Here is a 20817-nt window from a genome sequence, read left to right as displayed (position 1 = left end):
AGGTAAGGGTAAATCCAGATATTTACTTAAAACCTAGGTAGAAACAAGGCATCAGCACCTGAGTGCACTTAACAAAACATAAGACCTCAGCAATGCAGCAGGCCAACTGAAGAACCAAGCTAGCCAGGCAGCCACTGAACAGAAAATGTAATTTAACACAGGTGAAACTAATGAGAACAATCAGGGTAACCTGGGAACTAGAAAACAAGGCAAGGGTGCCCTCCGGCGGCAACCCAAGGAAACACACTCAAAATAACTCAGGAACTGTGATAGCCCAAGCTTTACAGTGTAAAGATCCTGGCTGTGTTCCAGGTCAGCTACATTGCAGACGCATGCCGAATCTCACGCCTGGATAGGCCTTTAACATATCAACTAACCACATCATATCGCAATCTGATGCCCACTACGCTGTCGATGACGTGGCACACAAGCATTTGTTGATAAAATGCAACGTCTGCAATGTATTCGGCCTGAAATGCAACCCCTGTTAAGACTTGTTTAAACCTGCATTGACTGCTACTGTATTAAAATGGTTGAGATTAAATGTCTTGGTCATGTGTAATAATTTCTTGACGTTTGCTGCTTTCATGACGTTGGCCTGGGGGTTGGTTTATGACAGTCATAAATACCTCTTCCCCCCTTTTTCCTCTCTCTACCCTACTGATGTTACATTTGCAAACCCCTTGGTTAACATATAGATTCTGGGAACATCAGAAGGTGGAGGGAAATGAACTATATTCTGGTAATCCGACCAATTGAACATATGCGGTGGTACGTAAAGAATATGATATCATCTCTACCTTACTGATGTTACATTTGCAAACCCCTTGGTTAACATAGAGATTCTGGGAACATCAGAAGGTGGGGGGAAATGAACTATATTCTGGTAATCCGACCAATTGAACATATGCGGTGGTACGTAAAGAATATGATATCATCTCTACCTTACTGATGTTACATTTGCAAACCCCTTGGTTAACATAGAGATTCTGGGAACATCAGAAGGTGGGGGGAAATGAACTATATTCTGGTAATCCAACCAATTGAACATATCCAGTGGTACTTAATGAATATGATGTAAGTTCGGTTGTCATCTGAGACATTCTCATCAATGATAAGATGGCATAAACTCTACAGTGGAAAGTCTACACATCAGAGTTATCGGATTCACATGGAATTGTTGTTCAATTTAAATGTTTGAATATAACATTATTGGCGAAGAGATTAAATGTAATTTTAGCTTCCAAATGAGAGATTTGGGTTTTCATAAGGTTAGGGCTCTGCTCAATCAGTGGCCCGCCCCTGTGAAGGGACATGGGTTATAAAACTTTTCAAACACGCCCTCCTCTCCCTTCCTATATAAAGCCTTGATGACAATATAACCTCCTGTTCCGAGGATGTGAGGACGACGGTCCGTGTCGGAATGGTTCAGATGATAACTACAGAATGAAGCCAACATCAGCGTGAGCTTTGGTTGCGAATGGTATGAACTTTGAACTCTTATTCACTACAGAAGTGATACCTCCTAGCCGTTGAGTTAGCAACAGCAGCTGCAAACGAGGGTTAGGAAGGAACAGACAGAGTATTCCGTCTATCACACAACGACGTTACTACAACGTATCCAATTGACCACCAGAGACATTCTTCAAAGGACAAAGGACTCGGTTTGGCAACACGGCCTTCCATCTACCACCAACCTACCGAAGCACAGCTCAGAGTAAATGTTTATTGCATTTTCCTTTTCCAAATGGGCGGTAATTTGGAATGCATAAGATACTGTATTTACGATAGCACAGCTTCTCCCTTTGTCCCTCAGTCTTCTCACTCTTTCACTCAAACCCAGCCCTTTTCTTTTGTGTAACCACCTGTGAAATCTGTTCCGCCCGCCAGGGACGTTTTCCTTTATGAGATAATTTGAAATCAAGGTATAATTCATTCTTTGTATATGAAATTATGTGTGATTAGTTAGGTATTTAGTAAATAAATAATTAAACCCAATTTTGTATTGCTAATTCAACTTGTTAGCCAGGGTTCGTGAAGATAACCAAGTATTGACAACATTCAGATGAGACTGAATCAAGGTGACAATTAATATTGACTGCTATTGATGTAAAATATTATTAGGTCTTTAAGAGTTTATTCGGAAGATAACAGCTCTATAAATATTATTTTGTGGTGCCCCGACTCTCTAGTTAATTACATTTACATGATTAGCTCAATCAGGTAATATTAATTACGGAGAAATTATTTTATAGAATAGCATGTCATATCACTTAATCCGGCATAGCCAAAGACATGACACTGCCATGTACATCTTGACCACGGCTAGCTACAGTGAACCTGGAAGTTTTGTAGTTTTGGAAGGGGAGGGATTTTTTGGCCATACATTGCACGAGACTTGCAAAGAAAGGGGGGAGGGGGGCTACCCCCACAACCAACACTAGTAACTGTCCAGAGGCCAGCGCTCACGCAATAATTGGTTCCGAGTTGCCGAGATGAAACCGAAGAGAACCAACCACTATCATCACATACACATCTGAGTGACATTGTGACTAACATGATAAAACTTCTTTCACATTACACCATTTTCAAAATCCTTAAAATCACCTTATGTTCTTGACTGTCATATCTAATGGCTGTACAAAGAAATGACACGTTAGTACCGGCTTAAAGCTTCCTTCACATTACATGGTATACAAAATCCTACAGTTGTATTACCTTTCACACTATGCAAGTCTTGACAGGATTGCATGTGTCCCATCATGTCTAATCTGTAATGAATTATATCAGACAAACTGACTCAATTGAACCTAAGGTCAGTTCGTAACGGGTTGTAAGAATAACAAGAGTGAGGAGAAAATACAACTTGGAGAGCTCTCTGCGGCTGAGTGAGAAGGTTGGGTGAGAGAGCACTGAGAAGGGTAAGTTGTTTCAGCCCCATAGCTCCATATAGCACTCAGAAGTGAGTGCTATGGGGCGATAGTAATTTAGCTGTTACCTTAGCTTTCTTGGGGACAGGAACAATGGTGGCCCTCTTGAAGCATGTGGGAACAGCAGACTGGGATAAGGATTGATTGTATATGTCCGTAAACACACTAGCCAGCTGGTCTGCGCATGCTCTGAGGACGCGGCTAGGGATGTCGTCTGGGCTGGCAGCCTTGTGAGGGTTAACACATTTAAATGTTTTACTCACATTGGCTGCTGTGAAGGAGAGCCCACAGATTTTGGTAGCGGGCCGTGTCGATGCCACTGTATTGTCCTCAAAGAGAGCAAATAAGTTGTTTAGTTTGTCATCGTGCCAAGACATCTTGTTCCGCGACGGGGCTGGTTTTCTTTTTGTAGTCCGTGATTGACTGTAGACCCTGCCACATACCTCTAGTGTCTGAGCCGTTGAATTGCGACTCTGCTTTGTCTCTATACTGATGCTTAGCTTGTTTGATTGCCTTGCGGCGGGAATAGCTACACTGTTTGTATTCTGTCATATTTCTGGTCGACTTGCCCTGATTAAAAGCAGTGGTTCACGCTTTCAGTTTTGTGTGAATGCTGCCATCAATCAAATCAAATCAAATCAAACGTATTTATATAGCCCTTCTTACATCAGCTGATATCTCAAAGTGCTGTACAGAAACCCAGCCTAAAACCACAAACAGCAAGCAATGCAGGTGTAGAAGCACGGTGGCTAGGAAAAACTCCCTATCCACGGTTTCTGGTTGGGGAATGTTTTAATGGTCGCTGTGGGTACATCATCACCAATGCACTTGCTAATAAACTCGCTCACAGAATCAGCGTATTCCGGAACATAGACCAATCCACGTGAGCGTGGAATCGGATTGGTCGGAACAGCATTGAACAGACCTGAGCATGGGCGTTTCCTGTTTTAGTTTCTGTCTATAGGCTGGGAGCAACAAAACGGAGTCATGGTCAGATTTTCCAAACCATCAATATTGATGGGGTGGAGGGAATCAGTAACATATTGGTGAATATAAACACAATATTGATGGGGTGGAGGGAATCAGTAACATAATGGTGAATATAAACACAATATTGATAGGGTGGAGGGAATCAGTAAGATATTGGTGAATATATGTTGTTTGTAGCTAGCCAGCTTTTAATATGACATGGCCAGCAACAATTCCTGTTAGATAATTAAATGAATGATCCAGCTATGGTGGTAATTCGTGTCATGTCTGACTACATCAGTGTTGCTTGTCCATGTGCTAGCTAACAGCAACAAGCGCAGACGAGCTAGCTAAACCTGGTCTCAGCATCCAGCAGTGATCAGCAGGTAGTTGCATAGTAACGGTGTCACCAGCCCAAACTCTAATAGAGCTGGCACCAGTTGTTAAACTGGGCTGCACTGGACCGGGTTTCCCACGACCAGATTCCATTGTGAAAATGTCATTCGACCCGGCTCTAATTTGGTCCTAATTTTGAGGGCCAGTGATAGAGCATCTACAGATGGACTATACAAAAAAAGTGTTACCAAATGAAATCACACAGGGATTACAATGTTTACAGTATTTGTCATACTTTTTGCACTATGAAAATGTTGCACTATATATACAACAACCACTGTTGTTGTAACATCTTCTCAGATTATAATGATCTGATAGTTCAATTTACCAGACGGGAGAACAATTGAGGTTGTTTTGTATTGTTCAGCTTCAGGACGTTTTTTTCAGACGGTCTGCCAAGATCTACTTATACCTAGACAGTAGATGTTATGACAGTTAACCTGTGGATATACAGTAGATGTTATGACAGTTAACCTGTGGATAGACAGTAGATGATATGACAGTTATCCTGTGGATAGACAGTAGATGTTATGACAGTTAACCTGTGGATAGACAGTAGATGATATGACAGTTATCCTGTGGATAGACAGTAGATGTTATGACAGTTAACCTGTGGATAGACAGTAGATGTCATGACAGTTAACCTGTGGATAGACAGTAAACGTTAGGACAGTTAACCTGTGGATAGACAGTAAACGTTAGGACAGTTAACCTGAGGATAGACAGTAAACGTTAGGACAGCTAAGCTGTGGATAGACAGCAAACGTTAGGACAGTTAACCTGTGGATAGACAGTAAACTTTAGGACAGTTAACCTGTGGATAGACAGTAAACTTTAGGACAGTTAACCTGTGGATAGACAATAAACGTTAGGACAGTTAACCTGTGGATAGACAGTAGATGTTATGACAGTTAACCTGTGGATAGACAGTAGATGTTAGAACAGTTCACGTCCACCCTATGTCCTCTGTCTCTGCTAGTCAACATGATGGCTGCTGAACACTTCCTTCACAACAAAGTATTTCCCCATCTCTCATCATGCCAGACATCACACAAAGTAAAATGAATTATTATTACCAGAAAGAGAATTAGACAATGAAGGCTACCACTCTGCCTATTGGCTTATTTGCATGTTCAAGCCTGTCTCAAAATACAACACTGCCACTTTAATTAAGAAATAAGCCTTTTACTTGACTGACTTTTCAAATACAGCTTAAAATGTAGCCTACACGTTTTGTGCTCTCGTAGAAAGCAGTCACTATCCATTGCTGACCGATACTTATATATAACTAAGCTAATAACTCGACTAGCAAGGAATATCAACAAATGTGCACACGCGCGACTCTGCGCTCTGAACTGATCTAAAAAGCGCGTTCACTCAAGGGTTTTTAAAATACCGCTCGTGGGCAACACCTGTCAATAGAGTACTAGTTTACTCCTTTGCGCTCTGACTCTGTCTACAACAAAATCACAGACTCAAACTTGGAAAATTAGATTTGTTTTGTTTTGTTGCATTGAAAATGGGCTGATATAATATTGATTCGATCACAGAACAAACGTTGATCTATATAGTGCAAAGTAATAGAGCAAACTAAGTGAATTTCAATTTATTGAGTCTCTGCCCGGCAGGGCAATTCTTCTGCCCAGCAGTTCTGGAGGAATTGCGCTGCCACGCACACGGTCTGTTTAGAGGGAACATTGTTGTCTAGACTACCGGTTTTTTAAGTACAACAACTGACCCGTACCTTAACTCTAACCATCGCCTAATGTTAACCAATCCAGAAACTAAACCGATTATAAACGTATTATAGATGTTTTAAATGAAGCATTTTTCTTTATAGTTGTCCTGTCTGTGGTACTTGTGATAACCTTATATCCATGGATGAAAAGTGGCCTGTGTTTTTAGGACAGATAAAGTACATAAGACCTACATAGAATGTGAATAATGACATTAAGGGCACGTCTCAAATGTCACCATATTCCCTGTATAGTGCACTACCTTTGACCAGGTTCCTTCACCATATAGGAAATAGGGTTCTATTTGGGACACAGTAAGTTTAGGGAAGTTATTGCTGGAACACCTATTGTATTGTAATTTCAGTTGATTTCAGCATGCGTTGCTGTGCCAACACATTTTAGGCCATACCACTGACTTCCTTTAATAACAGCTTCCTGTCTGTCTGTCTCAAATGAAATGTTATTGGTCACATACACATGGTTAGCAGATGTTAATGTGAGTGTAGCGAAATGCCTGTGCTTCTAGTTCCGACCATGCAATAATATCTAACAAGTAATCTAACAATTTCACAAGTACATTTTACACACAAGTGTAAAGGAATGAATAAGAATATGTACATATAAATACATGGATGAGCGATGGCCGAACGGCATAGGCAAGTTGCAGTAGATGTTATAGAGTACAGTATATACATATGAGATGAGTAATGTAGGATATGTAAACATTATATAAAGTGGCATTGTTTAAAGTGACATACATTTCATCAAGTTTTTAATTATTAAAGTGGTCAGAGATTTGAGTCAGTATGTTGGCAGCAGCCACTTAATGTTAGTGATGGCTGTTTAACAGTCTGATGGCCTTGAGATAGAAGCTGTTTTTCAGTCTCTCGGTCCCAGATTTGATGCACCTGTCCTGACCTCGCCATCTGGATGATAGCAGGGTGAGCAGGCAGTGACTCGGGTAGTTGTTGTCCTTGATGATCTTTTTGGCCTTCCTGTGACATCGGGTGGTGTAGGTGTCCTGGAGGGCAGGTAGTTTGCCCCCGGTTATGTTTTGTGCAGACCTCACTACCCTCTGGAGCGCCTTACGGTTATGGGCGGAGCAGGGCGATACAGCCCGACAGGACGCTCTCGATTGTGCGTCTGTAAAAGTTTGTGAGTGCCAAATTTCTTCAGCCTCCTGAGATTGAAGAGGCGCAGTTGAGCCTTCTTTTCACCACGTGTCTGTGTGGGTGGACCATTTCAGTTTGTCCCTGATGTGTACGCCGAGGAACTTAAAACGTTCCACCTTCTCCACTACTGTCCCGTCGATGTGGATAGGGGGGTGTTCCCTCTGCTGTTTCCTGATGTCCACGATCATCTCCTTTATTTTGTTGATGTTGAGTGTGAGTTTATTTTCCTGACACCACACTCCGAGGGCCCTCACCTCCTCCCCGTAGGCTGTCTCGTTGTTGTTGGTAATCAAGCCTACCTCTGTAGTGTCGTCACTGGTGGGAGTCACGTGGTGGCCAGTATTGTGTTAATATCACACTGTGGTTGACTGATAAAGAGTTCCACTTCCATAAATCACACAGACACAGGACAGTGCAGGGAGAAGACACAGGTACAGATGTACATTAGAGTTGAGCTTAGAAGTAGAAGTTACTGTATTTGACCACAAATTTGTTAAGATGTCAGAGGGAGTCTATGAAAACTCAGAACGATTTAAAGACGATGAGCCTGATGCAATGAAGAACACAGACATTGATGGCCAATTATATGCCAACGTAAATGCCTTCAAACCCAGTACAAGAGATGGAGTTGTTGCTTCAGGTAAGATTGCATGGACACACACACACACACACACACACACACACACACACACACACACACACACACACACACACCACATATAACAGGTGAGATTACCCTGTAGAACTCTAGCTTTATTTGTCTCAATCCTGGATGATACAGTAAAACATATTACCAAAGATGTTTAATCATTTGTGATTCAGTACATGTTCAGTGGTGGAAGAGACCCTCTGGAGTTGCTGCAGTGTGTCTGGGGCTGCTGTGTGTTCTCCTACTGGCTGGGATCATAGGCCTGTCTGTTCAATGTAAGTCTACAGTATATCTATACTAAACAACAATATAAATGCAACATGCAAACATGTCTAAGATTTCACTGAGTTACAGTTCATATCAGTCAATGGAAATAAATTAATTAGGCCCTAATCTATGGATGTCACATGACTGGCAAAGGTTCAGCCGTGGGTGGGCCTTGGAGGGCATAGGTCCACCCACTTGGCAGCCAGATTCCAACCACTGGGGAACCAAGCCCAGCCAATCAGAATTAGATTTTTCCCCACAAAACGGCTTTATTACAGACAGAAATACTCCTCAGCACACCCCCACCCTCAGACGATCCAACAGGTGAAGAAGCCAGATGTGGAGGTCATGGGCTTGCGTGGTTATATCGGGGCGGCAGGGTAGCCTAGTGGTTAGAGGTTGTGAGTTCAAACCCCCGAGCTGACAAGGTACAAATCTGTCGTTCTGCCCCTGAACAGGCAGTTAACCCCAGGCCGTCATTGAAAATATGAATGTGTTCTTAACTGACTTGCCTGGTTAAATAAAGGTAAAATACATTTTAAAAAATACGTGGTCTGCAGTTGTGATGCCAGTTGAACAAATTCTCTAAAACAACATTGGAGGCGGCTTATGGTAGAGAAATGAACATTAATTTATCTGGCAACGTCTCTGGTGGCCATTCCTGCAGTTAGCATGCCAGATGCAGATCTCTCAAAACTTGAGACATTTGTGGCAAAACTACACATTTTAAAGTGGCCTTTTATTGTCTCCTGCAGAAGGTGCACCTGTGTAATGATCATACTGTTTAATCAACTTCTTGATATGCCACACCTGTTAGGTGGATAGATTATTTTAGCAAAGGGTAAATGCTGAATAACAGGGATGTAAACACATTAGAGAGAAATAAGCTTTTTGTGGGAATGAAACATTTCTGGGATCTTTTAATTCATCTCATGAAACATGAGACCAACACTTTACATGTTACATTTATTTTTTGTTCACTGTTTAAATAGTTCTTATAATTCAGATTTAGTAGTTCTAATGTGATCTATTTTAGTGAGCAACTTTTTCTTTTTTGTTGTTGCAGACAGCAACGTCTCAAAGAATTCATCTGCAGCAATAGACCAGCTACAGACCAGTTATAACACCATAACTAAAGAGAGAGACCAGCTACAGACCAGTTATAACAACCTGACTAAAGAGAGAGACCAGCTACAGACCAGTTATAACAACATGACTAAAGAGAGAGACCTGCTACAGACTGAGAGAGATGTTCTTAGCGGCAGGCTTTCCAATCTCAGTGAGTAAACCTAGAATAATAAATTATCATTAACAACACAGACCTGATCAAGAGTCTGTGTTCTTTCATTAAGTGTACAGGGTGATAAATTGAAGGAAATTAATGTTAATCGTCTTGTAGAAAAAACCTGTCCTGAAGGATGGCAGAAGTTAGAATCAAGTTGGTACTTCCTGTCTACTGAGACTAAAACCTGGGAGAAGAGCAGACAGGACTGTCTGGAGAGAGGAGCAGACCTGGTGATCATAAAGAGTGATAAGGAAAAGGTGAGTGAGTGAGTGAGTGAGTGAGTGAGTGAGTGAGTGTGTGAGTGAGTGAGTGAGTGAGTGAGTGAGTGAGTGAGTGAGTGAGTGAGTGAGTGAGAGAGAGAGAGAGAGAGAGAGAGAGAGAGAGAAATAGATATAGAGAGAGGGTTATATATTAACAAACACATGAATATATAGTTATCTTTCTCAACAACAGCCATTTCCCTTCAAACTCAAGAAGAGAGTCTGGATTGGTCTGACTGACTCTGATAATGAGGGGACCTGGAAATGGGTGGACGGCACCCCACTGACCACAGGGTGAGAGATGATAACTAATCTGTCAATAAGTCTCCATTCAACCTTTTTCTATGCAGGTTATTGTCATTGATAGCAGCAATCAACAAAGTTAACTTTAAGATGAAACATGTCTGTATATTATTTTGGATTGTGATGTTCTAACAGTGATGTCTGACTGTTTTTAACCCTGTAGCTACTGGTATTAGCCATGATATCTGACTGTTTTTAACCCTGTAGGTACTGGTATTAACCATGATATCTGACTGTTTTTAACCCTGTAGGTACTGGTATTTACCATGATATCTGACTGTTGTTAACCCTGTAGGTACTGGTATTAACCATGATATCTGACTGTTTTTAACCCTGTAGGTACTGGTATTAACCATGATATCTGAATGTTTGTAACCCTGTGGGTACCGGTATTAACCATGATATCTGACTGTTTGTAAACCTGTAGGTACTGGTATTAACCATGATATCTGACTGTTTTTAACTCTGTAGGTACTGTTATTAACCATGATATCTGACTGTTTTTAACCCTGTAGGTACTGGTATTAACCATGATATCTGACTGTTTTTAACTCTGTAGGTACTGGTATTAACCATGATATCTGACTGTTGTTCACCCTGTAGGTACTGGTATTAACCATGATAACTGACTGTTTTTAACCCTGTAGGTACTGGTATTAACCATGTTATCTGACTGTTATTAACCCTGTAGGTACTGGTATTAACCATGATATCTGACTGTTGTTAACCCTGTAGATACCGGTATTAACCATGACATCTGACTGTTTTTAACCCTGTAGGTTCTGGTATGATCCACAGCCTGATAATGGTGAGGAGGACTGTGTTGAGATACACACAGATCCTCTGAAGGCATGGAATTACTTGTCATGTTCTGAGAATCGTCACTGGATTTGTGGGAAAGGTGTTTAACATCACCATGACAATATACTGTAACACATACAGCAGCCTACAGTGCACAGAACTTCCTCCTTCACTCTCTCTCTCTCTCTCTCTCTCTCTCTCTCTCTCTCTCTCTCTCTCTCTCTCTCTCTCTCTCTCAAACCCAGACGCACACGCATGTTTTATTTGTTTGTATTAGCATATTAATAAAAGTCCAACTTATTTCCTGATTGTGACTTCCTGTGTGTCAGTAGTTATGTTTCACACATTATCAGACACAACATGAAGTTAGTACAGTAGACTCAACAGAATAAATTTAACAATGAAAATGTATAATTTTGCTGTTATAATACCAATCCACACACACACACACTCGTTTACATGTTTTTATGAGCAAATTAATACAATTCCAACTTATTTCCTGATTGAAGCTTCCTGTCTACCAATAGGCTATTTATGTTCCACAAAACATTGTGGAAGGGCGATGATGCTAATCCGAGGTAATGGCACTAAGTACAAACCTTTGTCTGCTGCATACAAGCCAAGTCAATTTAAAAACAAATGTATTTGTTCTCTTGAGGATCTTGGACCCCATCATTCTACCTGCTCTGTTTAGAAACTCAAGGTGGAGTCGGTCTCCAGTAATGTTTGCTCTGAAATGAAGCCTAGCCAGGAAGAAGTGCCTGCAGCGGCAGCTATAGTAGACACTTCCAGCCTTGGCCCTGATCATACCAGAGATGATTTTGGATGGGTAGGAGTGAGATTTTGGGAAAACGTGGATCCCTGCTCTTTGTCCGACCCATGTGTTGTGTCAAGCTGGGAACTGTTACATATGTCACATTTTCGAGAAGTGGAATTGTTTATATTTTGTGTGCATCCAGAGGCAGAGGGTGCTCCACATGATGTAGCATATGATCGGGCCAAAGTAGAGGGATGGTGTGGTGGGTGTGTTGGTGAAAGTGCTGTATACAGGTGTAGGATGTTAATTTGATCCCCTTATTACACAAAAAAATTTCTGCAAAGCATTTAGCATGTACAGTGGGGAGAACAAGTATTTGATACACTGCCGATTTTGCAGGTTTTCCTACTTGCAAAGCATGTAGAGGTCTGTAATTTTTATCATAGGTACACTTCAACTGTGAGAGACGAATCTAAAACAAAAATCCAGAAAATCACATTGTATGATTTTTAAGTAATTCATTTGCATTTTATTGCATGACATAAGTATTTGATACATCAAAAAAGCAAACCTTAATATTTGGTACAGAAACCTATATTTGCAATTACAGAGATCATACGTTTCCTGTAGTTCTTGACCAGGTTTCCACACACTACAGCAGGGATGTTGGCCCACTCCTCCATACAGACCTTCTCCAGATCCTTCAGGTTTCGGGGCTGTCGCTGGGCAATACAGAATTTCAGCTCCCTCCAAAGATTTTCTATTGGGTTCAGGTCTGGCGACTGGCTAGGCCACTCCGGGACCTTGAGATGCTTCTTATCGAGCCACTCCTTAGTTGCCCTGGCTGTGTGTTTTGGGTCGTTGTCATGCTGGAAGACCCTCACTTTCCCCCTCTTGCCATGAACCAGGGAACAATCAGACACTTATACCTGTTGAACATGCTTCAGTGAAGGACTAGAATTCCTCACGTAGTCTCACAGCCCAAAGTATTTAGATTTCTGTTCTATCGTTGGAAAGCTGAACAGGCACAATTCAAGAGTGGAACCATTCATACCATTCTATACAATCTAGCTCTGTGTCTAAAGTGAGGTGAGTGGAGGCACCTGTTTTATTATTGACAGAAGTGGGGGCACATGTAGACTGTGGTCCAGTGGAGGCTGCTGAGGGGAGGGCGGCTCATAATAATGGTTGGAATGGTATCCATATCAACCATATGGAAACCACATCGTTGATGTGTTTGATACGATTCCATTGACTCCATTCCAGCCATTATTATCAGCCGTCCTCCCCTCAGCAGCCTTCCAGCCTCCACTGCTGCGTACACACACACAATATTGTACAGTCACACTCACACAAACACACACACACACACACACACACACACACACACACACACACACACATACATACACACATACATACACACATACATACACTCTCCCCTTCATGCATCCTACTGCTGTAGAGGTATGTTTGGAATTCCCTCAAAAACTTCTGACAAGCGAAGATGAGTGCATCACCGTCCCATCCAACATGTATACCATCAGCCATCTGCCTCCGTCCCATCCAACATGTATACCATCAGCCATCTGCCTCCGTCCCATCCAACATGTATACTATCAGCCATCTGCCTCCGTCCCATCCAACATGTATACTATCAGCCAACTGCCTCCGTCCCATCCAACATGTATACCATCAGCCATCTGCCTCCGACCCATCCAACATGTATACCATCAGCCATCTGCCTCCGTCCCATCCAACACGTATACCATCAGCCATCTGCCTCCGTCCCCTACAACATGTATACCATCAGCCATCTGCCTCCGTCCCATCCAACATGTATACTATCAGCCAACTGCCTCCGTCCCATCCAACATGTATACCATTAGCCATCTGCCTCCGTCCCATCCAACATGTATACCATCAGTCATCTGCCTCCGTCCCCTCCAACATGTATACCATTAGCCATCTGCCTCCGTCCCCTCCAACATGTATACCATCAGCCATCTGCCTCCGTCACAAGCAACCTGTATACCATCAGCCATCTGCCTCCGTCCCATCCAACATGTATACCATCAGCCAACTGCCTCCGTCATATCCAACATGTATACCATCAGCCATCTGCCTCCGTCACAAGCAACATGTATACCATCAGCCATCTGCCTCCGTCCCATCCAACATGTATACCATCAGCCATCTGCCTCCGTCCCATCCAACATGTATACCATCAGCCAACTGCCTCCGTCATATCCAACATGTATACCATCAGCCATCTGCCTCCGTCACAAGCAACATGTATACCATCAGCCATCTGCCTCCGTCCCATCCAACATGTATACCATCAGCCAACTGCCTCCGTCATATCCAACATGTATACCATCAGCCATCTGCCTCCATCACAAGCAACATGCCTGCGACCCCTCCCCTCTCCCCAGTATTTCCTGCTGATGCTGCTGTGGCAACCGTATCCAAGGAAAACAGTCCTTTCCTGACCGTCTGCTGGAGGCGACCAATGCCAGCACAGCCGGTGTCCAGCGTCAGTGTTGTTTCATCCAGGGAGCTCTCGTCATCACCAAGTCCCAGACTCTGGCCCCAGACTCTACAGCCAATAAACTACAGGAGGAGACAACAGGGTGTGTTCACTAGGAACCAAACAGAGCCAAACAGTACGAAACGGAACCAAATAGGGAGGGACCTAAATAAATTAGTCCAATAGAAAATCTTGTTTTCTTTGCAAAACTTTTTCTGTTTGGAGTAAACTATTTCCGTTGCAAAACGTTTTGGACTAATGATTACGGATTCTTACGGATTCGTTGACATCCATTGCGACATGCTGCTACAAAACGTACTGAATGGGAGGCTTCAGCAGAAAGCCCCATATGTACTGGAAGCCAAGGAGGGCAAGCGGCATCCAGGACAGAGAATGCATAGACCTTTAATAACCCTGTCAGCCCCACGCCAGAATCTGCATATTTGAGGACGTGTACAACCCTCATGTTTAGTGTTTCACCATTTCCTTTTCAGAGGAGACACTTTTATCCAACGCGTCTTACCTGACAGTGAATGCATAGACTTTTAAGTGCATTTCATCCCTGCAGGAGTCGAACCCACAGCCCTGCAGATGCTGAGCCACACAGGACCGAATACTGTAATGTGTAACAGACCATGTAACCCACTACCCCTCGAAGCACCCTTACAGCCGTTCACTGTACATTTTCTCTTTCGGGCGGGCCTCTATAAAACCACGTTTGTCTCCTGCAGTCCGTCTCCAGAGACACAAACAGACACAAACACACGACTGATCATCCATCACATCAGCTTTATAGTTTAACCATGTTTTAAGGATATACATACAGTTTGTTTACAATATCATTGATGACAATCAATGGAATAAAAAAACATATATTTTGGGTTCTGATGGAGTACGACTGTTTAACTAATTCCATGAGGCATTTATAAGTTTTCATCTTTAAGAATTGATTGGTAGACTTTATATTATAAAACAGCTGTGAGAAACAGTCCTATTGTGGCTGATTATGTCACACCCCCACCCTCTTATGTGTGTGTGTGTGTGCGTGCATGTGTGTGCATGTGTACGTGTGTGTGTGTGTGTGTGTGTGTGTGTGTGTGTGTGTGTGTGTGTATATATGTGTGTCTGTGTGTGTGTGTGTGTGGGTATGTGTGTGTTCTCACATCAGCGTGTATCTCCTCAGGACCTGGGGATTCAGGGAGAAGACTCTATAGGATGGTTGCTGTGAGCTTTGGGATTCTGTGTGTTCTACAATTCAATCTCAACATCTCCCTGAGACTAGTCTGTGAGTGTATTCTTGTCTAATCATTACACTATATCAGACTTTCACAACAAGGTCCAAATTCAGATGTTATCTGTGTACAGTAGCTAAGTTCCTCCTCTGTTACAGACCAGTTACAACAACCTGACTGACTGAAGAGAGGCCATCTTCAGGCAAAGGTTTGTTATAGTTTCTCAATGTGTTCACCTTTGCTCTTCAACAGAGCAGATACTTAATACTCTGATTCCAAATCCTACTTCCTCTCCACCGAGAAAAAAACCTGGGCTTCCTCCATGCTTCCACCATTTTTAAAGTAGTCAAAGTTTTTAACTGTGTGGGTTTTCCTATGGGTTGTAGCCTCAATGGCGCTACCCACATTGTCAAATATTAAGATGAGTCCTCTATCTATCTCTATGGGTCAAGGTAACAGTGATAGAAGGAAGAAACTGAGCTTGTAGAAAACAGCCAGTAGGGGGAGACAAACACTTAATAAAGAAGGCATTATACCAAACATGCGGGACGTTTCTGACCAGCATCACAAGCAGATTATAGACAAGACCTAAAACTGACCCTTACCTTGACACTAGCATTCACCTTATTTTAACCAATTCAGATACTGAACAGATTATAAATGTTTTATGATTTTTGATGTTTAAAATAAAGCCTTTTCCTTTATAAATGTCCTGCGGTACTTGTTATCCGTGGATGAAAAGTTGTCTGTGTTTTCAGGACAGATACAGTACATAAGACCTACATAGAATGTGAATAATGACATTAAGGGCACGTCTCTAATGTCACCATATTCCCTGTATAGTGCACTACCTTTAACCAGGGTCCATCACTATGTAGGAAATAGGGTTCTATTTGGGACACAGTCAGTTTAGGGAAGTTATTGCTGGAACACCTATTGTATTGTAATTGCAGTTGATTTCAGCATGCGTTGCTGTGCCAACACATTTTAGGCCATACCACTGACTTCCTTTAATAACAGCTTCCTGTCTGTCTGTCTCAAATCAAATTTTATAGGTCACATACACATGGTTAGCAGATGTTAATGCGAGTGTAGCGAAATGCCTGTGCTTCTAGTTCCGACCATGCAAAAATGTCTAACAAGTAATCTAACAATTTCACAATGACATTTTACACACAAGTGTAAAGGAATGAATAAGAATATGTACATATAAATACATGGATGAGCGATGGCCGAACGGCATAGGCAAGTTGCAGTAGATGATATAGAGTACAGTAAATACATATGAGATGAGTAATGTAGGATATGTAAACATTATATAAAGTGCCATTGTTTAAAGTGACACATACATTTCATCAAGTTTTTAATTATTAAAGTGGCTAGAGATTTAAGTCAGTATGTTGGCAACAGCCACTCAATGTTAGTGATGGCTGTTTAACAGTCTGATGGCCTTGAGATAGAAGCTGTTTTTCAGTCTCTCGGTCCCAGATTTGATGCACCTGTCCTGACCTCGCCTTCTGGATGATAGCGGGGTGAACAGGCAGTGACTCGGGTAGTTGTTGTCCTTGATGATCTTTTTGGCCTTCCTGTGAAATCGGGTGGTGTAGGTGTCCTGGAGGGCAGGTAGTTTGCCTCCGGTTATGCGTTGTGCAGACCTCACTAACCTCTAGAGAGCCTTGCGGTTGTGGGCGGAGCAGTTGCCATACCAGGCGGTGATACAGCCCTACAGGACGCTCTCGATTGTGCGTCTGTAAAAGTTTGTGAGTTTTTTTGGTGAAAAGACAAATTTCTTCAGCCTCCTGAGATTGAAGAGGCGCAGTTGCGCCTTCTTTTCACCACGCTGTCTGTGTGGGTGGACCATTTCAGTTTGTCCGTGATGTGTACGCCGAGGAACTTAAAACTTTCCACCTTCTCCACTACTGTCCCGTCAATGTGGATGGGGGGCTGCTCCCTCTGCTGTTTCCTGATGTCCACGATCATCTCCTTTATTTTGTTGATGTTGAGTGTGAGTTTATTTTCCTGACACCACACTCCGAGGGCCCTCACCTCCTCCCTGTAGGCTGTCTCGTCGTTGTTGGTAATCAAGCCTACCACTGTAGTGTCGTCACTGGTGGGAGTCACGTGGTGGCCAGTATTGTGTTAATATCACACTGTGGTTGACTGATAAAGAGTTTCACTTCCATAAATCACACAGACACAGGACAGTGCAGGGAGAAGACACAGGTACAGATGTACATTAGAGTTGAGGTTAGAAGTAGAAGTTACTGTATTTGACCACAAGTTTGTTAAGATGTCAGAGGGAGTCTATGAAAACTCAGAACGATTTAAAGACGATGAGCCTGATGCAATGAAGAACACAGACATTGATGGCCAACTATATGCCAACGTAAGAGCCTTCAAACCCAGTACAAGAGATGGAGTTGTTGCTTCAGGTAAGATTGCATGGACACACACACACACACACACACACACACACACAATACATGTAACAGGTGAGATTATCCTGTAGTACTAAAGATTTATTTGTCCCAATCCTGGATGATACAGTAAAACACATTACCAAAGATCTTTAATCATTTGTGATTCAGTACATGTTCATTGGTGGAAGAGACCCTCTGGAGTTGCTGCAGTGTGTCTGGGGCTGCTGTGTGTTCTCCTACTGGCTGGGATCATAGGCCTGTCTGTTCAATGTAAGTCTACAGTATATCTATACTGAACAACAATATAAACGCAACATGCAAACATGTCTAAGATTTCACTGAGTTACAGTTCATATCAGTCAATGGAAATAAATTAATTAGGCCCTAATCTATGGATGTCACATGACTGGCAGAGGTTCAGCCATGGGTGGGCCTTGGAGGGCATAGGTCCACCCACTTGGCCGCCAGATTCCAACCACTGAGGAACCAAGCCCAGCCTATCAGAATTAGATTTTTCCCCACAAAAGTGCTTTATTACAGACAGAAATACTCCTCAGTACACCCCCACCCTCAGATGATCCAACAGGTGAAGAAGTCAGATGTGGAGGTCAGGGGCTTGCATGGTTATACGTGGTCTGCAGTTGTGAGGCCAGTTGAACGTACTGCCAAATTCTCTAAAACAACATAGGAGGCAGCTTATGGTAGAGAAATGAACATTCGTTTATCTGGCAACGTCTCTGGTGGACATTCCTGCAGTTAGCATGCCAGATGCAGATCCCTCAAAACTTGAGACATTTGTGGCAAAACTACACATTTTTAAAGTGGCCTTTTATTGTCTCCTGCAGAAGGTGCACCTGTGTAATGATCATACTGTTTAATCAACTTCTTGATATGCCACACCTGTTAGGTGGATAGATTATTTTAGCAAAGGGTAAATGCTGAATAACAGGGATGTAAACACATTTGAGAGAAATAAGCTTTTTGTGGGAATGAAACATTTCTGGGATCTTTTAATTCATCTCATGAAACATGAGACCAACACTTTACATGTTACATTTATATTTTTGTTCACTGTTTAAATAGTTCTTATAATTCAGATTTAGTAGTTCTGATGTGATCCATTTTAGTGAGCAACTTTTTATTTTTTGTTGTTGCAGACAGCAACGTCTCAAAGAATTCATCTGCAGCGATAGACCAGCTACAGACCAGTTATAACACCATAACTAAAGAGAGAGACCAGCTACAGACCAGTTATAGCAACATGACTAAAGAGAGAGACCAGCTACAGACTGAGAGAGATGTTCTTAGCGGCGGGCTTTCCGATCTCAGTGAGTAAACCTACAATAATAAATGATCATTAACAACACAGACCTGATCAAGAGTCTGTGTTTTTTCATTAAGTGTACAGGGTGATAAATTGAAGGAAATTAATGTTAATCGTCTTGTAGAAAAAACCTGTCCTGAAGGATGGCAGAAGTTAGAATCAAGTTGGTACTTCCTGTCTACTGAGACTAAGACCTGGAAGGAGAGCAGAGAGGACTGTCTGGAGAGAGGAGCAGACCTGGTGATCATAAAGAGTGATAAGGAAAAGGTGAGAGAGAGAGAGAGAGAGAGAAAGAGAGAGAGAGAGAGAGAGAGAGAGAGAGAGAGAGAGAGAGAGAGAGAGAGAGAGAGACGGTTAGATATTAACAAACATATGAATATATAGTTATCTTTCTCAACAACAGCCATTTCCCTTCAAACTCAAGAAGAGAGTCTGGATTGGTCTGACTGACTCTGATAATGAGGGGACCTGGAAATGGGTGGACGGCACCCCACTGACCACAGGGTGAGAGATGATAACTAATCTGTCAATAAGTCTCCATTCAACCTTTTTCTATACAGGTTATTGTCATTGAGGGCAACAAAGTTCACTTTAAGATGAAACATGCCTGTATATTATTTAGGATTGTGATGTTCTAACAGTGATGTCTGACTGTTTGTAACCCTGTAGGTACTGGTATTAACCATGATATCTGACTGTTTTTAACTCTGTAGGTACTGTTATTAACCATGATATCTGACTGTTTTTAACCCTGTAGGTACTGGTATTAACCATGATATCTGACTGTTATAAACCCTGTAGGTACTGGTATTAACCATGATATCTGGCTGTTGTTAACCCTGTAGATACTGGTATTAACCATGATATCTGACTGTTTTTAACCCTGTAGGTTCTGGTATGATCCACAGCCTGATAATGGTGTGAAGGACTGTGTTGAGATACGCACAGATCAGAGTCCTCTGAAGGCATGGAATTACTTGTCATGTTTGGAGAATCGTCACTGGATTTGTGAGAAAGGTGTTTAACATCACCATGACAACATATACATACATACATACAAACACATACAGCAGCCTACAGTGCACAGAACTTCCTCCTTCATTCTCTGTCTCTGTCTCTCTGTCTCTGTCTCTCTGTCTCTGTCTCTCTGTCTCTGTCTCTCTGCCTCTGTCTCTCTGTCTCTGTCTCTCTGTCTCTCTGTCTCTCTCTGTCTCTCTGTCTCTCTCTGTCTCTCTCTCTCTCTCTCTCTCTCTCTCTCTCTCTCTCTCTCTCTCTCTCTCTCTCTCTCTCTCTCTCTCTCTGTCTCTGTCTCTCTGCCTCTGTCTCTCTGCCTCTGTCTCTCTGTCTCTGTCTCTCTGTCTCTCTGTCTCTCTCTGTCTCTCTCTCTCTCTCGCTCTCTCTCTCTCTCTCTCTCTCTGTCTCTCTGTCTCTCTCTCTCTCTCTCTCGCTCTCTCTCTCTCTCTCTCTCTGTCTCTCTGTCTCTCTCTCTCTCTCTCTCTGTCTCTCTCTCTCTGTCTCTCTGTCTCTCTCTCTCTCTCTCTCAAACCCAGACACTCAAGCATGTTTTATTTGTTTGTATTATCATATTAATAAAAGTCCAACTTATTTCCTGATTGTGACTTCCTGTGTCTCAGTAGTTATGTTTCACACGTTATCAGACCCAACATGGAGTTAGTACAGTAGACTCAACAGAATACATTTAACAAGGAAAATGTATAATTTTGCTGTTATAATACCAAACCACACACACACACACACTTGTTTACATGTTTGTATGAGCAAATTA

At 42.3% G+C, this 20817-nt stretch overlaps 2 protein-coding genes across 2 annotated transcripts; both read left to right on the top strand.

The window, feature by feature from the left end:
* Positions 1-7606: 7606 nt before the first annotated feature.
* Positions 7607-11069, top strand: LOC110534806 (C-type lectin domain family 4 member E-like). The gene is made up of 6 exons (XM_036933945.1): positions 7607-7843; positions 8026-8127; positions 9186-9398; positions 9519-9661; positions 9858-9958; positions 10747-11069. The coding sequence occupies exons 1-6, from the start codon at positions 7702-7704 to the stop codon at positions 10874-10876; spliced, it is 831 nt and encodes a 276-aa protein (XP_036789840.1). The 5' UTR covers positions 7607-7701; the 3' UTR covers positions 10877-11069.
* A 6508-nt stretch (positions 11070-17577) lies between these two features.
* Positions 17578-20188, top strand: LOC118966650 (C-type lectin domain family 4 member E-like). The gene is made up of 5 exons (XM_036989385.1): positions 17578-17719; positions 18865-19035; positions 19156-19298; positions 19435-19535; positions 19921-20188. Exons 1-5 carry the CDS (start codon positions 17578-17580, stop codon positions 20054-20056), a joined length of 693 nt encoding a protein of 230 aa, XP_036845280.1. The 3' UTR covers positions 20057-20188.
* The last annotated feature ends 629 nt before the right edge of the window (positions 20189-20817 follow it).

Source organism: Oncorhynchus mykiss, chromosome 10 (genome assembly GCF_013265735.2).
Source record: "Oncorhynchus mykiss isolate Arlee chromosome 10, USDA_OmykA_1.1, whole genome shotgun sequence".
Lineage (NCBI taxonomy): Eukaryota > Metazoa > Chordata > Actinopteri > Salmoniformes > Salmonidae > Oncorhynchus > Oncorhynchus mykiss.
Note: the sequence above shows the minus strand (reverse complement) of the source record. Positions and strands in the feature narration are given on the sequence as shown.

What these genes read in the sequence shown, in the direction of transcription:
- LOC110534806 (XM_036933945.1), top strand. Translation starts at nt 7,702, where the DNA reads ATGTCAGAGGGAGTCTATGAAAACTCAGAACGATTTAAAGACGATGAG. An exon ending in TAAAGAGTGATAAGGAAAAG is followed by an intron (nt 9,662 to 9,857) that starts GTGAGTGAGTGA and finishes TCTCAACAACAG; the next exon opens with CCATTTCCCTTCAAACTCAA. An exon ending in GGCACCCCACTGACCACAGG is followed by an intron (nt 9,959 to 10,746) that starts GTGAGAGATGAT and finishes TTAACCCTGTAG; the next exon opens with GTTCTGGTATGATCCACAGC.
- LOC118966650 (XM_036989385.1), top strand. Translation starts at nt 17,578, where the DNA reads ATGTCAGAGGGAGTCTATGAAAACTCAGAACGATTTAAAGACGATGAG. An exon ending in AGATGGAGTTGTTGCTTCAG is followed by an intron (nt 17,720 to 18,864) that starts GTAAGATTGCAT and finishes TTGTTGTTGCAG; the next exon opens with ACAGCAACGTCTCAAAGAAT. An exon ending in TAAAGAGTGATAAGGAAAAG is followed by an intron (nt 19,299 to 19,434) that starts GTGAGAGAGAGA and finishes TCTCAACAACAG; the next exon opens with CCATTTCCCTTCAAACTCAA.